Here is a 17,693-nt window from a genome sequence, read left to right on the forward strand (position 1 = left end):
TAAATAATAAGAAATAATGATTTGAACAATGTTTTATTTTTCAAAAAAAACTTAAAAAATTTTTCTTCTACACAAAACAAAAAAATATTTGTAACCAAATTCTTGTTAGAAAATTATAAGAAAATCAAAATTTGCTTTTAATGATGCCTATGTAACAACTTTAGGCACAACCTTAGCTCTCTTAGTTTTAACACCAGTTCTGTAGGTCTTTTCTTTGTCTCCTAACTTTCGTTTCTCAACTCTCTTGTCTGGAGACTCCACAGCATCCGACATTACAACCTCACGATACTCATTCAGTTCTTCATTATTCGCATTATTCTCGATAGGTGTATGGTTGTCCACGTATCGAGCTATATTGGAAGCATTTTGTAAGGAAATCTTTTCCATGGGACTGAGCGCATCAGAAATGGGATCCGGGACACTTTCCTGGGACGCAAAACTTTCGGCTAACAGACGATCGACTATTTTGTCCTCGGTGGTGTGGAAGAAGTTGGACATCACTGTTTTTAACTGATCCGGCATTATTTTCTGCGGTGTGGTCAGACTGGGAAGTTTTTAATATGTGAAGAAAAGTTGATAAAACGAGGCTACTGCTTACTATTAGATTATTGGACACATTATCCTAATATGAATAATTTGTTTTTAAATAATCAAAGAATAAAATGTGTAGGGTGAGATTATTATATAGGTAAATTGAGGGCATAATGGACGAGACATATTTTTGATGAATTACTTATTCCTGAGAAACAATATCCAATCCTAAAAGTCTATAAATTCACTCACTTGGACTGGGGATCTTGCTGTATGATTTTATTTGAATGAAGTAACTTCATGAGCTTGGCAGCGTTGGACTCGGTTATATCAAATTTATCTATCAGGTCCCGCGCCTCAATGGTCTGAACTTCCGAACATAACTCCAATGTACGTCGGAATATGCATAGGCACTACGTCAAATAAATAAAGTGTTTTAAGTTATTCTATTAAAATAGAAAAATCGATATAAAAATTACCAGAAAGGCATACATTGATTGCTATGCGTAAACCCATGTAGGAAAACTGGTGAGGACCTCAGACATAAAATCGACAAGTCAGGGTTCGAGACCAGGCGAGCGTGCAGGAAATAATTTGATTTTTCAATTTATCCGCGCATGTGTAACATCACCACTGCTTAAATCGGTGAAGAAAAACATCGTGAGGAAACCGGCATGTCCAAGAATCAAAAGTTCGACGACATGTGACATTTGCCAACCCGCACTTGGCCAGCGTGGTGGATTACGGCCTGAACCCTCATGGGAGGCCTGTGTCCCAGCAGTAGGAACATATATGGATGATGATGAACTAATGAAACTAGACAATATTATTATACAAGATAAAGGAAATAGCATGGTATTATATTATCTGTGACCGTAAATGTTAATTGCTAACCCAAACAACAATAAATATTAAAGATATGAAACTCTTTCGACACTTATTTGAATCTTTATAAAAGCAGTAAAAGTTATAAGTATCAAAAAACGTGAAAATTACCTCCCGTTTCCTCATACTCAAGGAAGCCAGGTTGGTATCAGTGGGGGTGCGGGATGGATCCACGTCATAGCACTTGGAGCAGCAGTGGCGGGCCACCCGCGACACCAAGTTGCGCACTACGCCGAAACACGCCGCGTGCTGCTGTAACTTACAGTAGCTACGACCGGATTAACGGATGTTACTTCAGAGAATTCAAGTTAAATTTCAAAAGTAACGTTTGACCAGATTCTTCTATAATGGACAATTACATTGTTTTTTGAAGTTTACTACCAATATAATATGAAAAAAGAATTAGGAATAGAAAATTTCTAACATGAATCGGTTTAAAAATGGATGGCAGTGGTTAGAAAAAACAAACTAAAATTCCAAAGGTTCTTCAGAACCCAATTGTTTTATTAATTATTATGAAATCTTAAAATTTAGTTATATCATTTATTCCGATTCTATGAACCCAGTACTTACTAGCAAGTAAGCAATTCAGACGGTGTACAGGCATCGTAAATCCCGTACTTATTGCAGGGACAACACAGACGGACTTCAGACCCTGGTGTCGACATCTGAACTGAACCTAAAGGAATTATTTACAACTGTAACCTATAACTATTTAAGCGAATATGTTCTGTAAGAGAAAGCATTATAAATTTGATTAACATGTTAATCTTCACTACATAGTATAAAACAAGGTCGCTTTCTCTGTCCCTATGTCCCTTTGTATTTGTTTTGAATATTTTTTTTGAGATTAGATTTAATTTAATACATTGAGTGATTCAAGAGGAAGGGTTATATGTATAATAACATCTATTAAACTACACCGAATAAAAAGCTAGTAATATATATAAATTACGTGTCACATTGTTTGTCCGCGATGAGCTCCTAAACTACTCGACCGGCTTCAATCAAATTTGGGGGCGAGGCGTGCAAGTAGTTATAACATATTTTGTTTACATACCTGATAGTTCCATATCATTGGAAAGTACCGGTGGATTCTGAGTTGGCTAAAAGTGAAAAAATAACTTGTAGAAACTATGTACAGCCGAATTTGTGGATATTTACGCTTTAAATCTATTTCTTATGTCTTACATTAGCCTCATGACTAGCCTTCATGGGTTCCTTAAAGAACGAGTGAGCCACAAGTTTATGGTATGGCGTTTCCACCCAGCCAAGTTTGAGTTTCTCGTGAATTGTTGGCTCCAAGTGGTCCTCATCTCCCGTACTCACGAACCCTGGTGCTTGGTAGTCCGCTGGTGCGTCTTGATATGATTTTAACGGGTTTTTATCAGGGTTGTTTTTGGGGAAGGGAAAATAAATGCACACGTGATTGATTTTTATTTGAGTGCATTTTAGACTAAATAATTTAATTAAATGTATACGTGGATATTATTCGAATAATTATACCTACATATTCTCTTACTATCTATATACCTTGCCTTACCTACACTGCTTATAAAAGTGCACTTTTACTTAAAGAGAAAACATTATATTATTATGATAGTAATGATCATAAATAATTTTTTTAGAAGTCACAACATAAAATTTCATGTATCAACATTAAAAAAAAAATACGTATTATATAATTGGATGTTGAATAAAATTTATGAATACTTACTTTCATTATAATAAAGGCGCAAGCTTACATCATAAGACGTAGAAAACTCTCTCGGACAAGACTGCATGATGACAACACAAGCCCTAATTAATTGGACAGTTTTCTCTCTCACATTTTCGAACGAATACCGCATTGTGTGTTTTGTACTGTCCCGGTTTTTCGAGTGAACATTCATGGTCACCCCATCAGCGTTATAGCTATACTCGAAAATGTGATACTCGACCAAATTCTCCAACTTACACTCGTCTTCGTAAAAACATAAAGCTAATTGGTGAAGCTGGAATGAACTGAGCTGTTTACATTTTGAACATAACAAAATCACACAGCACGAAAATTTACTATTAATAAACACATTAACAAACATTCATACAATATACGATTTTCATCCGAATACGTAATCACATTTGAATTTTTTTTATAGGGAAAACATTCGTACATTGTATCTTATAATATCCATTTAAATTATATTTATTTTACTAAATAGATTTTAAGTCATGTTACTAACAAGTGCTCTGTACCTTAAGAAATATTATTATTAAATACCCATGAGTGACCCGAGTAATATTAAAAAATAATCTTACATATTTCTTATCAAATGCATCAAAAGCCTGCGTTAAGGCCGTGCTCAGGAACTGTGCCCACTCGTCTGTACATTTCTTTTTCAGTATTCGTAATTTAATACCTCCAAAAGTTTCTATCATATAACAATCTTCGGGAAGAACATTTTTTAAAAACGTTATGGTACTAACTGCTACGACTGTAAGTTGTTTCATAAATGTAACGGAACTTGTATAGTTCTCTGTTGCTTGCTTTGGAAAAATTCGAATCCATTCAGCAACTGCCTAAAATTATAATCAAATAGTGCCATCTAAATGTAATTATCGAAGACATGGTTAAATTTTTGTATAATATGTAGTATAGACATACCTGGGAGGTGGGCACCGCAGTTGCTGTCATTATTGGTTTTATTTATTTATTTGTCCGCTTATGACTGAAACCCTTGTACCGACTACTAATTTTACTAAACGAATTTATGGAGTTGTACCTATTCAAGTATTTAGTACTCAATTAGATTTTTGTTTTACCCGCGAAAACTTTTATTTCGTTTACACTTTACAACATCAAGCAAAGGTATATTGACACACAGCCGAATCTGTGTGAAGAAGGGCAGTTCTACACAATCTAACATATACTATCTAACTTAGTATTAAATAAATATTATACAATAGTGTGTAATTATTTCGATATAAAAGATCTGTTTGTAAAAAATCATTCCTAACTTAACACAATATGCAAATGGTGGTTTTATTAAAACTTTTTAGTTTAATAAATTGAAAAAGGAATGCAATGTTATTTTTTTTTTGACAATAGAAATAACAAATGACACAACACATAATACTACTATTTCTGTAGTTTTGATTATTTTATGTTAAAAGAAATTTTAAAAATATTAAATAGAAATGCTCTGTCCTGAAGGTGCTATACAAAACGAAATTATATCTAAAGAGGAAGAAGAAAAAGTTTGTAAGAAAAGTAAAAAGATAGTTGCTGAAGGCACAGGTAGCTTGGAGTTAAATTCATTCAAAAATCCAAGAAACTGGAAGAAATCTATAACAAATTTCTTTCGTAATCAATTACGATCTACCAAATCAAATGATGTAAGTACCTTTCTCTTTGCAGTACTTCTTCTTTCGAAAATAAAAAAAATAAAGTAGAATTAGTGGAAATTTTATACTTAAAATCTTATATTATACAGGGAGATAGACCTTCTGGCAGTAATGAAAACTTTGAAGATAAAGATGTTGCTCCGGAACAAAAATGGCAGTCACTAGGCAAAGTATTCAGACGTCAAAGTTTTGCTGAACATTGGCAAAAATCGCCTAGTCCACATGGAGAATGCTCATCGCAAAATAAACGTTTTGCAGTTAGAAAAGTAATTTCAAGTTATTTTGGAAAATCTCAAAAATCACCTTCCGTATCTAATGAAGACCAATCCTAGTGCTTTAGGTATGTTTTGGCAATAAATTATTTTAATGAAATATTGTTTTAATATTATGAATCATTAAATATATACCTATATAAATTCTTAAACCATAACACACTTAAAAAAAGACGAAAAGATGTGTTAAATAAACGCCTATGTAATTAATAGAAAGATTACAGCGGTTTAGCAAAAAAAATTTTGAATTTATTTTTTTATATTTACATATTATTGTTTTCGTATGAAAATAATTTTCCTAAATGTTTTATAGGTATATTGAAGTTATTTTTTTACTTGAGAGAAAAATATATAAAAATATTAAAGTTTCCATTATCTAATTATCGAAAAGTTTCTAGATACTTTATGAAACACAATTTGTCTACTTCTCTATAGTTTCTCTTTTTTGTGTTGTTAATAAGTAAATGAGATGTTCGCATTTTAGTTAAATCTGTGCTTTTTTCAATAAATAATACTACCCACTACTCTTTTAACGTTTGCAAACGCGTGTTAAATTAAATTGAACGCATTCAATTTAATTCGTTATCTGTCACATAATGACAAGTTGAATGTGACAGTACAAAAAAAAACGAAAGTTGTGTGACATTTCCGCAGCCTATCTGGGGACTGGGAATGAAATTAATTTTTGGCTTTCGATGTTAAATACTGTTTAGTTTTAGCTTTTTTATTTAACTATCATAATGAACTACTGTATTTAAAATTCACCATACGCCTCACCTTTATTTCTTATGTTATTCTGGACATCGCGTGAATACGCCCTTGAAAAAAAGGTTTACAAAAAGTCTAAAGTCAGCATAGCAACAACACTCTGATACGTTTTACTACTATTTTAAGGAATACAGTGCGTTGGACACTGCATGGGTGCCTTCTATGAGGTAAGATTTAAAATACATAACAATATTGTTCTAAAATTCTTTGTACAAAATTACCGTTATCGTATTTGCCAATACCTTTGTGTACATGTTCCTCTAAATATATATGTATACATAAAATTTACATTGTACTATGTTCGAGTGAGTACATTTGCAGCTTGAGTACAATGTTTGAGCATTGTTTGGACTGCAATTTTCGCAAGGTAACTTATTTTCCACTCGATTAATTGAATAAGGAGTATTCGCAAATAATCAAAATAATATATATAGGTACATATATGTTTACAAGCAAAAATTTATTTGTGGGCTTATCAATAAAATGCGTATATTTACCTTTATGTCACATTCTTAGTTAAATTTAATATTGTTATGATAAAACTATAGTTAAAATATTATAATATTTTAGAACCTATGCAAATTATTTTACTATATTTGAATTTATGTAAGCCTTAAATTCTTTTTAAATTAATGCTAATGTGTTTGTAATGGTTTAAATATATTTCATAATTGTTTTTCTATTGTTAATTATGATTTTAGAAATTACTTTTTAATGAATTGAGATGTATATACTCAAGATATAATAAAAACACAACAGAATTGGGACTATATATCATATAAAGAATTGCTTATATTGAGGAGAATAGAATTTTTTGGGTTATGAGCCCTGCCAGATTATACCTTATTTTCCTAAATCAAATGTGGCCAAACACAAGACAGAGTCAATAGGAGCAGCTATATGGGTTTATATTTATATCACTAGCTAGTTATCATTTTATATATAGCTTTATTTAATTAGTCTAGCATTTAAGTACTGTAAAGTTTATTTTATCTATAGAATTGATAAATATAAGTTACTTAAATAATTGTTATGTTAACCTATAAGGTTAGCTTGCCGTGAGGAAGAGATTTAAACTTGATTAAAATTTGAATATTAACAATGGCTCTCAGTTCTCACCTTTCATAATCATAACAGTAAACAGAGATCTTTGTTATAAATTCCTTTTTCGATTGTACCAGGTTAAAAATATGTTAATTTAGAATAAGGGAAATACATAAGTCAACTTTTTTTATAGGTGATACAATTTTTGAAAGGGGTAGGTCTTGGAGGATTTAGCGTAAAAAAAATGTACTCACTTAGCATAATATTCATCATTATCAGCCCATATAATATGTTCCCACTGCAGGGACACAGGCCACCTATAACTGTTCATAATCCACCACAGTGGTAAAGCATAGTTTGACAGTTGTCTAAACTCAACTTTTCAATTGAAAGGCGAGGTCCTCACCACTAAGCCACTACTGCTCTAATACAAAATACAGTTCTTAATTTTCCATTTCTTTGTTAAATGTCTATGGTTCCCCTTATCAGATCATGTGTGCATTTTGCACTTAACATATTGAATTATTCAATCTGTTTCTTCCCAGTAGCAAGTCATCCGTAAATACATAAACATAGTGTAGTCAGTTATAAAATATTAAGCTTTAAAAAAGGTATTTTATAAAAAATCAAATAATGTAGTGCATTAAAGTTAAGAGATTAATAGATATTTATATTATCATTTGATCAATTTAAATAATTTTAATTTCAGATGAGTGCTAAGGGTGCATCGAGGTATAAGAATAAAAAACAAAGACTAATCCTCTGATAGCTATTACAAGTAAGTATCAAATTGGCGCTTCTTTTTATTATAAGATGATAACACGCAGATGGTTCCACCCTTCTCTGAATGGCGTGGATGCAGAAAAACTTCTCTTAGATCGCGGTCGGGACGGATATTTTCTTGCTAGACCTAGCACAAGCAATAAAGGTGACTTCACATTGTCTGTAAGAAGGGGCACCGAGGTAACTCATATAAAAATACAAAATAATGGCGAGTTTCTTGATCTCTATGGTGGAGAAAAGTTTGCCACTTTATCAGAGCTTGTTCAATACTACATGGATAATCAGGGCCAGTTGCGTGAAAAGAACGGAAGTATAATACGGTTAAAAACGCCGCTGAACTGCGCAGATCCGACAACCGAGAGGTGGTATCACGGTCAACTTACCGCCAAGGAGGCAGAGAGAATGATGTTAGAAAATGGTAGGAGTGGCTCATTCTTAGTCAGGGAATCGCAGAGGCAACCGGGTGATTTCGTGCTCTCGGTGCGTACGAGAGACCGAGTTACACACGTCATAATTCGACGAAGCGACAATAAATATGACGTGGGCGGAGGACAGCAATTTGACGATCTTGTTAGCCTTATCGAACATTACCGCAACTACCCTTTGGTTGAAACAACTGGCGACGTTCTGAGACTCATTCAACCGTTTAATGCCACTCGCATACAAGTACAACACTTCCATACGCGCGTAAAACAGTTACAGAAAGAAAACGAGGGTCCAATAGAAAGTATGGCTTATAAACAAGGGTTTTGGGAAGAATTCGAAACATTACAAATGATGGAAAACCTGCAGTTATTCGATAGAATGGAAGGCTCGAAACCTGAGAACATAAGAAAAAATAGATACAAGAATATAATTCCATTCGATCACACTAGAGTCATTTTGAAAGATATTCCTGCAGATGCACCGCCAGGGGCAGATTACATCAACGCCAATTATATTCGGTCCGATTTTATCGACACTACAGCCGACTCGCAAGATACTAACGGTACCTATGAGAATACACTTCACGGATCATCGAAAATTAAAGACAAATCTTCACCTGTTCATACACCTGTCATAATAACCGAAGAAACTCCTAGCGAGACTGGAAAAACAAATGGAACATATAAAATTACGAAAATGGAACCGGCAATTCTCCGTTCAACACAAAATATTATAAACGCATTAGGTCAAAAGAAGGTTCAGAGAAACATTGTAAATGGTGATCCAGAAAATGTCTACAGTAAATTGTACATTGCCACACAAGGCTGCCTTTCAACTACCATTTATCAGTTTTGGTCTATGATATGGCAGGAAGACGTACGCATCATAATTATGACAACGAAAGAGATTGAGCGTGGAAAAGTGAAATGTGAGCGCTATTGGCCTGAGCTTAATAAAACTGAAGTAATAAAAAAATACACTATTTATAATGAGTCAGAATCTTCCACACAAGATTATACGCTCCGAAGATTCGTGGTCACCCGAAAAGATGAACCAGATGTTAAGCGAACAATTTATCATTTTCATTTCACTGCTTGGCCAGATCATGGGGTGCCCTCGGAACCCGGTCGCGTTTTAAACATATTGCTGGACGTAAACTTTAGATTGCAACAGATAATGACAGGGGAGGCACCTCCCGAGCAGGCCGTAGTTTGCGTGCACTGTTCAGCAGGTATTGGTCGCACTGGAACTTTCATCGTCATCGACATGATTTTAGACCAAATTAGGAAAGAAGGGTTCGACTGTGAAATAGATGTTCATCGTACCGTGCAGATGGTGAGAGATCAGCGTTCGGGCATGGTACAAAACGAAGCTCAGTACAAATTTATATATATGGCCTTGTTAGAGTTTATCGAAACTGAAAAGCAACGAGTGGGTATGGTAGCCCCCGAGCCGGCGCCCGACTCGCCGCGTATATGATGCCGACAGATGCCTAGAGTAGGTGATGTAAGGAAAACCGCTATTAAAAGCTTTATAAATAGAAAATACTATAAGATCTTAGAACATAAAGGTCCAAGGCGCTAATAAAACAAATGACTAGACTTTACTTTTGAATCTTTTCTAGTGATACATTGTTTTAGATTTACTTAATTAGTACACAATAAAAAGGTGGATGTATCATTTATTTATCAATGTTATAATATATAAGTTAAAGACGTTTATGTTTAACGTGTCTATATTTTGTCAACAATTATTTGTTAAAATTGAAAACGAAATTTATAAAAATATTATTCTATGGGCTTTTTCTTAAGTAACAAGAGGCACTGAGTAGTTGATATAGCTTTATGTAAGTAGCCCATTTCGAAATATTTTATTTTCCTCTGAGAGTATAAATAAGTGTTGAATGCATATTGAAATGTGCATTTTTTCATAATTTATGCAGTAGAAGAAATATTTAGTATAGTATGGGAAAATAAAATAACTAATTGATGGTGATTGACTATATAAAAAATACATATTAACATAGGAATGGAGACCTGACAATGTTTCAAATTATTGCTTTAACGTAATACAAACTGAAGTCCGGAGGTTGACTTCAAAGTGATCTCGAATTGGTTCTTGAATTGGACAGAGTATATTTCCTTTCAGTTTAAAGATTCTAAATGGCAAATTATGTAGGATTATGAAATCATAATCAGTGTGTTTTGAAAATTAAATAATGATGTGGTAAATTGCCTCATCCGATCTTACAAATGAACTTAAATATAAAGTAGTTAAGATAAAGCTTTCATAGGTGCAAAAAAATATTTTTTTAACAAATAGTATCTGTAGCATTGTTTGGGTGAGGCAAAATATGTGTGTTTGGCAAAAATACCTCAAAATTACGAATATGTATTTTAATTTGTTTAACTTTTATGCTTCGGTTAACTCACAAATGAATTTTTATCCCTTTGATAATATTGTTTATTCTATCAGCTGATTTGCTATATTATTAATGTTTTATTATTTCTTATCTATATTATATATAATAAATGAGGTGCTTTTATGTGAAGTAACACCCTGAATCATGGGTGGAGGTGCGCAATATTTTTAGGAATATTTTTATTTCTAGTAGTTGGTATCATGCATATTATTTATCTTTTAAATAGTGATTGTTTCAAATTCGATGATTTTAATTGATGGTATTAACAAAACACAATTCCTGTTTTATCTATTTTGACTAGAGATTTATTGAATCTTTAATTAAATGAAAGTGCAAAGTACGCAAAGAAATATTAGTCTGATATATTTATGTCTCGTTTTAAAACATTCACTATTTAAAAGATAGTTATTTTACGTTGTTGGCATTTTTTTATTTATAATGTATTCCAATATTGCAGCAGAGCTTAAGAATTTTACATAAAAATTGAAAGAAAACAAATTTTGTTGTCCGCAAAAGATATATGTTGTGTTATATAATATAATAATGAATAAAATGTGATATTGTATTAAACTGAGTTGTTTTACTTTAAGCATCACTATCACACTAATATTATAAATGTGAAAGTTTGCTTGTTTGGATGTTTGTCCTTCAATCACACTGAAACTACTGAACGGATCTTGATGAAATTTGGTATAAAGACTGGGTATGAGCTGACTTCGGTGATAGGATACTTTTTATGCTAAATAAATCCCTCCCTTGGAATAAAACAAGAGCCTTGATATCCGGGCGGAGCCGGGATTAGCGTCTAGTATATCATAAATATAGATAGGTTATAAAATATGAGAAAACAATTATTTCAATAATAATTTATTGCTTAAATACATTGACAAAACTGACAACTAGACTTAACATATGTATTGAAGCTACAGTCCAAAGCAAAAACTAGGCGTCTATTAGGAAGAGTTCCAATGAGCGTAGGTAGACAATAAACTTTGAATATTACAGCTGTTAGTTTTAATAAATGTAAACATATATACAACACCTCAGCCATTTTTTTACTACCTTTCAATAGGCAAATATCTAACTAAGTCTATTTGTGTATAGTTTAGAGATCATAGAAATAAAAATATATTGAATAAAAATTTCAATTAAAACCTCTTGGCATCCAAAGGTGACTGGCCTTTTGATGCCAAGAATTTTTAATCTAGTAAAATTGTTTTCATTATGTTTATATTTAAATATTATAAGATGTTGAATTTAATGACAAATACTTATCATATAATTTATTGAGAGGGCATTGAATTGCTATACATTAATTTATTAATTTAATAACTTAATATGAACTCTGTTTGAATATGCTTATCTCAAAATTACCAGACCAATTTCAAAAATTCTTTCACCATCAGAAATGTATGTGTTCTCAAGAGTACTAAACTGTTTACCATGGGTGGATCAAGGGCACAGCTAGTAAATTAAAAAATGGAGATCTACTCAAAGTTTAGACACTGTTAAATAACTGCTACTGAACACTAAAATTTAAGATAAAATGACATTTATCCATAATATATTTACTAGTCATATTACCTTGTTAGCAACAATATACCGATTTTTTACTTTAGATGCAATGTAAGGTGTTTTGTACCTAATCTGAGAATAATTGTCCCCATGAACTCTACAATAATAAACACTCAAAAATAGTATTTTATTGTTATAACCACACTTGGAAACATCCAACATTTTTCTTTATTTTTCAGAACAACTTGAAGAGCTGATCCCAAACATAGTGGATGAATTATATTCAATGACTTTAAACAATTAGGTACAAAACATTACTTGCAACCTACTCCTTATTTATAAATTTATCCTATTTTTATAATAACAATCTATCTTTAATCATCATTGTTTACTTGAATCTCTTCAAAGCCTTCAGCTTCATTCACTAAAGCCCTCTCCAAAATCACTCTACCTTCTTTGTATCTGTAATTTAAATATTTTTTACATTATTATTAAGCTTGTGAGTATTCTCTTAAATTTACTAAAAAACAAATAGGGAGTACCTCTGATTCTCCTCAGTAGCAAACTCATATACCCATCCAAGTTTGGTGCAGCAGTTTTTGCAAGAAACATCGCGTACCATGTGTCGCCCAGTGAGCATCACACGGTCTTGCACCTCGGAATAAACTAGGTTCACCACTTTGTGAAAAAGAAAAGCACGACCTATACAAATAAAATAACAGTTAAGATTTAAGTATTGTTTTTAGTCATTCAAAATCACAAAGGTGTACACGAAAACTTGCAGATTCATTAATAAAAGCTCTAATGACATGTATAACTTGAAAGTAATCTCATTCTGAAATATTATCCTATTGCTTTTGATGAAATACTACGAACAACAACAATAAATCGATAGTTTTATTTATCGACGTTAAGTAAAATTTCTTCAATGTCGACTTACATCTACGTAACAAAGGACGTACCTGTAGCACCAGTGAATCTAGTACTTATAAGCTCTGAACGATTCGTTAAAACAACATCGCAGGCTGCGCAGAGAAATAAGCGAGCGCCACCGATGTGGTCCAGAAAAATTTTGCCCATTTTTCTTTTGTAGATATAAATTCTTCACTGCAATATTTAACTAAACAAAAATATTTTGATCAAGTTGTCACTATACAAAAGAAAACACTATGACGTTGATGTGACGTATTGCCTTTGTTTTGACTTTGACGCCGTCGAAATACCAGCTGAGATTATGTGACGTTTGAGAGCAATAGTCAATCAGTAAAAGTTAAAAAAATGTACAAGGAAAAGGACAATGGACCATAAAGAGACCACTTTCTAAATTCTAAATAATTTGATAATTTATTTATATTAAAGAATCATTGTATCTTGTACAGTGAGTAATGAACGATAGTTGCTGGTTGTTCATAGGTACTAATAAAATTCGTAATGCACAAAGACAAATTTCGTTGCCATAGCGATAAAATGACGGAAAATACTTTTGTTCAAAAAAATAAATAAAGTCCAAGCTTTATATTTTATTTGTTTAATATCTTTATTTTTAGTCAAAAAACAAAATGGACAATATAAAAGAAGATGCTATTCATCACACAGCAATGAAATTGGCGGAAGAATTAAAAAATCTGGCTATATATAAATCATTTTATAGTGATGTTCAAGTAAGTTCTGAAGTAAATTATAAGAATAATATGAAATGTTTTGTTTAATTACTACGCTTTTTATTTGTAGAAATTAGTTTCGTTGCCAAACGTGAAAAAGGAAGATTTTAAGCAGACACTACAACAAGCAATGAAAGAAAAAGGCTTGGATACAAAACTAAGGAATACTGTGTTCCATTGGGTTCGGACACAAAACAAACAAAATGTTAGTAAATAAATTTAACCCTTGTTCTTAAACAGTAGTAATTCTATATTTACATGAATAAATTATTCATATTCATATAATAATAATTGACGTAATTGAGTAGAACTGGTACATCAGGCTAAGTACGTAGTAATCATAGAAGACTATGTTTTTCTACTAATATTATAGTAAATTTTATTTATTTATAAATGAATTAATTTTCATTTAAAACAAAACTTTTGAGATTTTTTATGTCATAACGGGCAACTGAGCTAGTGACTCGCTCGAAGGTGAGCGATCACCAGCGCCCATGAACATTCGCAGAGGTAGTGCTTCTGCGAATGCGCTGGCCGCTTTTAATAGGTACGGGATACGGAAATGATTGACGACTGGAAAGATTGATTGGAATGAGAAGGGTGAGGAAAAGGAAACTTGACTTCGACTCCCCCACTAACCCACGAAACACAGCAGCATGCTACTATTTCACACCGATTTTCTGTGGGGGTGTGGTACTTTCCCTCCTGTGTGCTTACTCGAAAATAAAACGTTCGCTCGCTCGCCTGCACGAGTTGGCCAATTACCAAACTATCGTATTTCCACTCTGGAGTCTGGAGTGTGTACAAAGTTTCATGTATAACTTTAAAAAACATCTTAGTTAGAGCTATTTTTTTCCTAGAAACTAGATCCATTGACGTCCCTATCAAAAGCCAGCGCTCAATGGGAAAAACGAATCCACAAGTCTTTAAACTCCATGTGTTCGGATTTAGAGACGTCGTTAGCTAAAGTGCGGCCACAAAGTGAACAGGAGGAGCTGACTGAGAAGTGGAACGAGCTTAGTACTTATAACTTAGGTTAGCTTAACTTGATTGCTTACTTGTAACAGGATTAAGCGAAATTAAAGTGAACTCCTGTTCTAGGGAGCTAAAAAGGAGAGTTTTGAGAGTTTGTATTATAGGTAATTAGATATATTTTATGATTTATCAGGCACGTTCACGACATTCATTATATATGAATGTTTTGTTATTTATTTTGCCACAATTGAAAAAATATATATAAACTTTTGAAAAAGGTAACATAAACTTTTCTCCAACTATCGTTTCCAGATTTATCAAAATACAGACCTGTATATGCGCCTAAAGATTTTTTAGAAGTTTTACTAACGTTATCTGGTTACGTTCCATACACGAAAGAGTAAGTACTAAAATAGAAGAATGAATCTATAGACATTTTTCTTTTTTATAAAAATATTTGTAAACCTTCCAGAGACGAACCCAAATGGGAATTTGCTCATCTACCTCTTCAAGTTAAGAATTTAGATCAATTGGTGAGTAGTTTTAGCTAGATTATGTGTGGATCATAATAAACTTGGTTTATCGGGTATATGCCCGTAAATAAACGAATTGCAATTAATTCCTAATTAACCAACATTCTCGAAAAAGAACGGAGGCTCTCCATTAGTAGCGCATTTTTTTTTAAATGATGAAGCCATGCGGTCATAATTTTCGGTACTAAAAATTCTTATTTTTTAGCGTAAAATATACATAGAATGGTCGAACGGAGAACCGTTGTTGGGTGTTAATCCTAATATGCCCAGTTCAGTGCCGGGTTTCCCAACTTTAGAAGCAGAAAGAATTGGCCTAGGTGAAAGGGTGGCTGCATTAGGATATGCTCCAGTTATCCAGGAGTATTTAAAGAAGGGTAGTCCTCAATGCCTCCGAGCTAAGTTGTGGACACAAGTTCTAGGAGCTGAGATTTCATCTCAAGTGAGGTTTTACTCTATATTTGAGATTACTTATATTAAAAATAAAGCACCTGCTGTTTCAGTGACTTAATTATCACACAAGAGCCGTTTCCCTCCAAACCCTTTATTTAGCCTCCATTTTTTTTTTACTTACTTTTAGCAAGTGTCATATTTCAACCGATTGAAAAAGAGCGTATTAGAAGTCGATTTGATGATCGACAAGTTAATTTTCAAAGACGTACAGCTGACTGCCTCGAATGATGATCAGTATTTTGTTTTTGAAGATTTGTTATATCAGGTAAGAAACTACATAATGTTATTAAATGTTTAGTTTAATTTATTTAATACAATTTGAAATAACAATAATAAAACATTTGCATTTGAAAACTTTAAAACATTCAGGTAATGCTTTGTTTCTCTCGAGACTGCGAGGTAATGCAGTATCTGAAAGGGTGTATCGGAAACCCACTCAATGTCACTATTAAGGGCAAACAGACTTCTGCGGATAGTGTTACTGTGTTTCCGCCGAGTGGTATCATACCTTTTCATGGTTTTACGATGTATGGTAAGACTTATTCATGCATTTTTATGACCTAGATTTTTCTATAATGCTGCCATATTTAAACTGTTGTCAGTTACGAGTTTAAAAAATTACCACAATGCGTTATTGAGATTGTAGTGATATTTTTTGTCTATAATAATTCAAATTTAGAACTCTTATTTCAGCAACACCGTTTTGTTATTTGTATGATGACCCCATGCAATTATACTTCATATTTCGAGCATTTTACATCCGTTATTGGCATAAACTTCATTATATTTCTACTCATCCACAGGTAACGCTTTGAATTGTGAAATATTTAAACGTCGATTTTTTTCACGAAACCAATATTTTCATTTCTAGGGTATAGTGTCGCTATGCTTATTATATGAAAGATTGTTGGAAGCAAATGAACCGCTGCTGTGGATTCATTTTAGGAACATTAATGTAAATCCGTGAGTATGCATTTGAATTATTATTTACTAGCTTCTGCCCGCGGCTTTGCACGCGTTAAATTCGGAGTAGACTAATAGATGTTAGTATACACATAAATCTTCTTCTCTTTAAAAAAAGACCATCAAATCCGTTGTGTAGGTTTAAAGATTTAAGCATACATACATAAAGACAGGCGCGGGAAGCGACTTTGTTTTATACTATGTAGTGATTTACAAGCTTTCCGCCTGCGGCTTCGATCGCGTAGTCAAAAAAATTTCCCATGGAAATAAATATTTCACCCTGGTAAAAAAGTATGTCAATCTCATGACTTTCCAAATAAAAAAAAACAATTATCTAATCGCTCCGTTACGACGAGGAAATAATAGAAATAAATAAACGAAACAGACTTCAGTATAATATAAGTAAGGAATAATTTGCAGTATCTTGTTATGATTTATATATTTTTTTTCAGAATTAGAGTGGTTTTCAAATGGATAATGCGTGCATTCAGTGGTCATTTACCGCCGGATCAACTGTTGTTGCTCTGGGACGCCATTTTGGGGTACGATTGTCTTGAAATACTGCCATTATTAGCCGTGGCAATACTGAGCTTTAGAAAAGAGAATATTTTTCAAGTGAACACTTTACAAAATGTTGACGCGGTTTTAGCGGATCTGTCGACTATTTCTGTTATTCCACTTTTACAACTGGCTTTAATGAAGCCGTAATGATACTTAACGCCGTAGCTGTTGTGCTATATGGCTTTGGAAGTGGAATTGATGATTGTTTTCAATTTTTGTTGTTACACTATTTAAACACATTATTTTGACTTTTATAATCATTGAATCAATAAAATAATTATTGTATTACTGAGATGTAATTGTCTCGTTTGTTGCTAAAATTTATATTTCGTAATTACGTGTTTGTAGTTCTTTATTTTCATTTGTTAAGCTAACTTCGTTTTTTTTAATGTTGCAACACTGTAGAAAGTTATTTGTTTCGCAATCAGCTTTTTATAATATTGTTACTAGTTGAAATAGTTGTTGTTAATCTTTGATCATGTATCGATAATGTTTTTAAAATGATTTATTTTGTAGATGT

General features: G+C 32.6%; 5 protein-coding genes across 5 annotated transcripts; 3 read left to right on the forward strand and 2 right to left on the reverse strand.

The window, feature by feature from the left end:
• Positions 1–147: 147 nt before the first annotated feature.
• LOC119833331 lies at positions 148–4,090 on the reverse strand. Its single transcript, XM_038357317.1, has 9 exons — positions 4,061–4,090; positions 3,715–3,975; positions 3,134–3,410; positions 2,608–2,777; positions 2,477–2,522; positions 1,990–2,095; positions 1,528–1,684; positions 784–944; positions 148–544 (listed from the first exon to the last, which is right to left on the reverse strand). The coding sequence occupies exons 1-9, from the start codon at positions 4,088–4,090 to the stop codon at positions 148–150; spliced, it is 1,605 nt and encodes a 534-aa protein (XP_038213245.1).
• A 503-nt stretch (positions 4,091–4,593) lies between these two features.
• LOC119833332 lies at positions 4,594–5,132 on the forward strand. The gene is made up of 2 exons (XM_038357318.1): positions 4,594–4,791; positions 4,890–5,132. The coding sequence occupies exons 1-2, from the start codon at positions 4,594–4,596 to the stop codon at positions 5,130–5,132; spliced, it is 441 nt and encodes a 146-aa protein (XP_038213246.1).
• Positions 5,133–5,676: 544 nt separating this feature from the next.
• On the forward strand, positions 5,677–11,176 carry LOC119833218 (tyrosine-protein phosphatase corkscrew-like). Its single transcript, XM_038357140.1, has 2 exons — positions 5,677–6,007; positions 7,594–11,176. Exon 2 carries the CDS (start codon positions 7,698–7,700, stop codon positions 9,570–9,572), a length of 1,875 nt encoding a protein of 624 aa, XP_038213068.1. The 5' UTR covers positions 5,677–6,007; positions 7,594–7,697; the 3' UTR covers positions 9,573–11,176.
• A 190-nt stretch (positions 11,177–11,366) lies between these two features.
• LOC119833539 (protein yippee-like 5) lies at positions 11,367–13,220 on the reverse strand. Its single transcript, XM_038357587.1, has 3 exons — positions 12,993–13,220; positions 12,573–12,732; positions 11,367–12,492 (listed from the first exon to the last, which is right to left on the reverse strand). Exons 1-3 carry the CDS (start codon positions 13,108–13,110, stop codon positions 12,405–12,407), a joined length of 366 nt encoding a protein of 121 aa, XP_038213515.1. The 5' UTR covers positions 13,111–13,220; the 3' UTR covers positions 11,367–12,404.
• Positions 13,221–13,589: 369 nt separating this feature from the next.
• Positions 13,590–17,693, forward strand: LOC119833471 (TBC1 domain family member 19). Its single transcript, XM_038357487.1, has 11 exons — positions 13,590–13,691; positions 13,762–13,896; positions 14,552–14,726; positions 14,979–15,066; positions 15,139–15,199; positions 15,405–15,638; positions 15,777–15,914; positions 16,019–16,181; positions 16,343–16,452; positions 16,521–16,612; positions 17,065–17,693. Exons 1-11 carry the CDS (start codon positions 13,590–13,592, stop codon positions 17,318–17,320), a joined length of 1,554 nt encoding a protein of 517 aa, XP_038213415.1. The 3' UTR covers positions 17,321–17,693.

This window comes from Zerene cesonia, chromosome 17 (assembly GCF_012273895.1).
Source record: "Zerene cesonia ecotype Mississippi chromosome 17, Zerene_cesonia_1.1, whole genome shotgun sequence".
Classification (NCBI taxonomy): Eukaryota; Metazoa; Arthropoda; class Insecta; order Lepidoptera; family Pieridae; genus Zerene; species Zerene cesonia.